Raw genomic sequence first — 4,975 nt, forward strand, 5'->3', positions numbered from 1 at the left:
AGACGGGGTTTCACCGTGTTAGCCAGGATGGTCTCGATCTCCTGACCTCGTGATCCGCCCGTCTCGGCCTCCCAAAGTGCTGGGATTACAAGCTTGAGCCACCGCGCCCGGCCAAGATTTTTTAAAATGCCCTTAAATCGGGGCCAGGTGCCATGGCTCACGCCTGTAATCCCAGCACTTTGGGAAGCCAAGGCAGGTGGATCACGAGGTCAAGAGATCGAGACCATTGTGGCCAACTTGGTGATACCCCATCTCTACTAAAAATACAAAAATTAGCCGGACATGGTGGTGGGCGCCTGTAATCCCAGCTACTCAGGAGGCTGAGGCAGGAGAACACTGGAATCCGGGAGGCAGAGGTTGCAGTGAGCCCAGATCATACCATTGCACTCCAGCCTGGCTGGAGAGCGAGACTCTGTCCAAAAAAAGAAAAGAAAAGAAAAAAGAAGCCTTGAATCTTTTCTGGTAACAACACCCGAAAACAGAAAAGCACCGAGTTGTCAAACTGAATAAAATGGCTTCGATTTAAAAAATTAAATCCTTTATGTAAAAAAAAAAACACAAAACCAGCAAAATGAATTCAATTCACTGGCCAGAAAAACCTCTACATTCAGCAGTATTACTACAAATACACATTCAACAAATGATAATTAAATAGCAATGATCTACCTGATTGCAGACACCTCGGCATCAGCAGGTGGCAGTCTTTTAGGAACCTCTAGTGGAGTTGAACTTACACTTTTTTGGTAACTTTGTAGTCCTGGTAAATATGGCATTTTGATACATTCTTTGAGCTCTCCTAGACCAAATGCTGTGGTATATTCTGGTTAAAAATATATAAGAATCGTCTTGATTAAATGTATACTACTTGTTTTACTACATACTAAAATACATAATAAAATACACAAAATCAGTTATTAAGTAAAGAAAATTAAGCAACTGTAATTTATCTAGCTTCTTTCCCAGGAGAATGGTTTTCATTCTACATCCTGACTATAGCGACTGCAAGAAGGAGTCGATTAAGAGGCTAAGAGTGGAATAAGGAAAAAGAACAGCTTCATAGATCTTCCACAGTCGTCACTATCCTCTGCCTTCATTATTTTATTTAGTTAGAATGCCCAGAATATTAGATACCTTCACACTGAAATAAAAGGCACTTTCAAGAGTCTGATATTATCTAGCACTTAGAGTCTTTCCATTTTCCTGCTTTTATGTAAATAAGAGGTGTAAACACATGATCATCTGAGCTAGCAATGAGAGTCAAAGAATTCTACTTGAGGCACTGATTTTAATTTTATGTCCACAAAATTCCAGACCAAATCTGTAAACCATAACATTGAAGCACCAAGATTGTTTCTTCTACTAGCCTCACATATCCATTGCACAGAGAGATGGTCAAATTATTTTTTAAAATTTTCAAGGCATTAAATGAAAAGAAAAAGGAGATTAAGAGGTTAAAGGTTTGGGTGTTCTTTGAACTAAACATAGTGAATTTTTTAAAAAAATATTCTCTACAAAGCAAATGTAGTACAGCAACAAAAATGATATTCAATGGGACTAAAATTATTATATTGAATGTTCAAAATGTTATTTTCTAACTTTTGATTTTTTCCTCTTTTGGAAAAAATAGTTTCTCTTGGTCAGAAAGCATATAGACTCTCTTTTCGTCTATTAGATTTGGGGAGTAGAAGGGTGGATAAAGTGTTGTCTGAGTACCTTTAATGGGAACGTGGTAAGAAAGTTGAAAAAAATATATAGCAACACATTCAAAGCCAAAGAGAGACAAATCATTGAGTAGTTTGCATTTTACTATTTTCAAGAATTACTGGCTGGGTGTCGTGGCTTACGCCTATAATCCCAGCACTTTGGGAGGCCGAGGTGGGTGAAGCACAAGATCAGGAGATCAAGACCATCCTGGCCAACATGGTGAAAACCCATCTCTACTAAAAATACAAAAACGTGCTGGGCATGGCAGCACGTGCCTGTAATCCTTGCTGCTCAGGAGGCTGAGGCAGGAGAATCACTTGAACCCGGGAGGCAGAGGTTGCAGTGAGCCAAGATCGCACCACTGCACTCTAGCCTGGTGACAACGCTAGACTCCATCTCAAGAAAAAAAAAAAAAAGAATTATTTCTCCATTAATAAAGGTGGAAGCAAATTCAGAATAAACAAGAAAATATCATTAACTTGAAAGTAAGGGGGAATAACTATTAATATATTCATCTACATGTCAAAAGTTCTCAAACTAGTCTTCATTGAGCAACTATGGGATTTAAGATACTCTCCACATAACTCACTCAAAAATAAAGTTTTGGGTAGAATTNAAAAAAAAAGTTCGTAAAGACGGGGGTCTCACTATGTTGCCAAAGCTGGTCTCAAACTGCTGGCCTCAAACTGCTGGCCTCAAGCAATCCTCCAGCCTCAGCCTCCCAAAGTGCTGGGTTTCCAAGCGTGAGCCACCACGCCCAGCCTCTTGAAACTATTTTACACTTTAAAAGTCAGCAGCCACTTTTAAGTACTCCACCTCTAGGATTACTATTGTTATTTGTATTACTAGAACGTGCTTTGAGAATCACTAAAAAATTTTGCTTACCAATAATGAAATTTGAAAAACTATTACACTTTCAATCAAATATTCACACAAGGAGGGGAAAAAAGAGAGTAAGGGGTTGTACATAAAATTAACAAAAATGAGTATTTCTCTGCTTTGCCAAAACTGCTCCTTCACAGGGCGCTGTGCAATGTGCACAGGAGAAAAAAATACTTGCAGGCAATTTGACATGTTCTCACTACAACAGCTAAAATGAAGACACTTGAGTTAAAGGCAGGGAAAAGAACTAATGTTTATGTTTGCCAAGCACTTCATATATATTATGTCACTTAGCCATTACTATTCCACTTTATATATGAAGAACACTTGTCATAACATGAATAAAATATATTCAATTATCTTTCATTGACTTAAGTAAATTCACACTCAAATCAATGTAAAATGTTTAGAAATAATTTCACAGTCAAATCACAAATGAAAAGCAGAAACAAACAAACAAAAACCTGAAATAGGGTGGAAACAATAAGAAGCAAAATAAAGACTCCAAATTTAGAGTCAGAAAGGGCTAATTCACGGGTGTTTTCCAGGCTTCCAGTATCTTTAAGATGATCATGTGTATCAAAGGAAGGGTAACAAGACGGGTTCATACTGATACAAAGACCATCGGCACAGGCAACCCTACACACTCCTGCCCCCTCCCCAAAGGGCGCTGTGACCTTTGATAAAAATGACATAAGTTGAGAGTCAGGGACACAAGTGTCTTGGTTACAATGTAACTGACTGCCCATAGTAGCTTTATAGTCATGTTTCAAACAGTCCCTCCTTTTTCTGCATCCCCGCCATTTTCCACTTTGACTTAAGTTACCATCTAGTAGCGACTCCCTCTCTCTTCCATTTCTAATCCTACCTTATTTTATTCTAACCTTACTTCAGAAAGTACAATTCTGCATTTTATATTTTTATAGCTTGAAAATCTTTCTTCAGATAATATTAAAAATGATGAGAAAAGCTATATGTATGATATTGTTTATTGTGGTGTTACTTAAAAACCAAAAAATCAAAGCATTTAAAAAATCCAACAATAGGAAGTGATTAAGTGAACTGTGGATCCATGAGTGAAATATAATGTGGTTGGTAAGACTGTTTAAAGAACATATAGTGGCATGATGAAATGCATATACATAAAATTTTTTAAAAGGCAGGATAAAAATTTTAAGTACACTAAAATCACCACGAAAATGAAATCCATGAAATGAAAAAGCAATTTTTTCTTTCTTTTTTAAAGAAGGGCGAATATCCAACAATAAAGAATGGATATGTTATGATTGGGCTTAGATTATCACAATAATATTTCCTTTTTTCTGCAAAGTTCTTATTCTTATTTTCATCATATTGTAAATAAAAATTACTCAACTTTTCATTTTAACCTGTTCCAGGCTCTCTTATCTATATTACCAGAATTTATTTCAAGAGTACTTAAAAGAACAATAGTATTAGCTGGAAAACTCAAGAAACATATTTTGAAACTTCAATCTTGTGTGCTAGGCATGACTGGATGACTTTAAAGTTCATTATAATAGGAAGATAATATAAAAATGTAAATCCTTCCCTAAAGAGAGTTGCAACTCAGAATGCTATAAGTGCTTCACCTTTTTAAATACTACCAGAGTGAATAAGAACTAGACATTCATCTGGGCGCGGTGGCTCACGCCTGTAATCCCAGCATTTTGGGAGGCCGAGGTGGGAGGATTACGAGGTCAGGAGATCGAGACCATCTTGGCTAACATGGTGAAACCCCGTCTCTACTAAAAAAATACAAAAAATTAGCCGGGCGTGATGGCGGGTGCCTGTAGTCCCAGCTACTCAGGAGGCTGAGGCGCGAGAATTGCTTGAACCCGGGAGGCGGAGCTTGCAGTGAGCCGAGATAGCACCACTGCACTCCAGCCTGGGCAAGAGAGCGAGACTCCGTCTCAAAAAAAGAAAAAAAACTAGACATTCAACAAATATCTGAAGAACAAATAAATGAACCAAAGCAGAAGCTGAGTAGAATGTGAGACTATCTTACTAACTTAGAGATCCCTTTGGAGAGTTTTAATGGTATGTCAGTCAGTCTGATTTCTAGCAGGAAAAGTATTTGTAATAATGTTTTCAAATGTCAGTGTTCAAAGTCAGGGAGACTTTTCTGGCTGAAAAGTTCATTTCTGATAGTCAATGCAGGATGTTAATTAGGCCAACATCTCATTCAGAATCTCCCTTCACATTACTTCAGTCAGACCAGAAATGAAGTACAAGGTTCTATATACAGGGTACAGAAACTTTTAATATTGCAGAGAGTTAATTTTTTTTTTTTTTCTAATACTAAAATTCCATTGTTCTCATGGGGATGATTTAGGCTACGGCAATCAAGATTTTTTTTTTTTTTTTTTTT

General features: G+C 37.3%; 1 protein-coding gene across 5 annotated transcripts in view; it reads right to left on the reverse strand.

Moving 5' to 3' along the window:
- CUNH8orf89 (chromosome unknown C8orf89 homolog) overlaps positions 1-4,975 on the reverse strand; it is a 63,009-nt gene that overhangs the window by 12,867 nt on the left and 45,167 nt on the right. For all 5 annotated transcript variants that reach the window (XM_017851607.1, XM_017851610.1, XM_017851611.1 and 2 more), the window contains exon 3: positions 667-820. In XM_017851607.1, coding sequence (XP_017707096.1) covers positions 667-820 — 154 coding nt within the window. The remainder of the gene's footprint in view (positions 1-666; positions 821-4,975) is intronic.

Source organism: Rhinopithecus bieti, unplaced genomic scaffold (assembly GCF_001698545.2).
Source record: "Rhinopithecus bieti isolate Rb0 unplaced genomic scaffold, ASM169854v2 scaffold_32422, whole genome shotgun sequence".
NCBI classification, from domain to species: domain Eukaryota; kingdom Metazoa; phylum Chordata; class Mammalia; order Primates; family Cercopithecidae; genus Rhinopithecus; species Rhinopithecus bieti.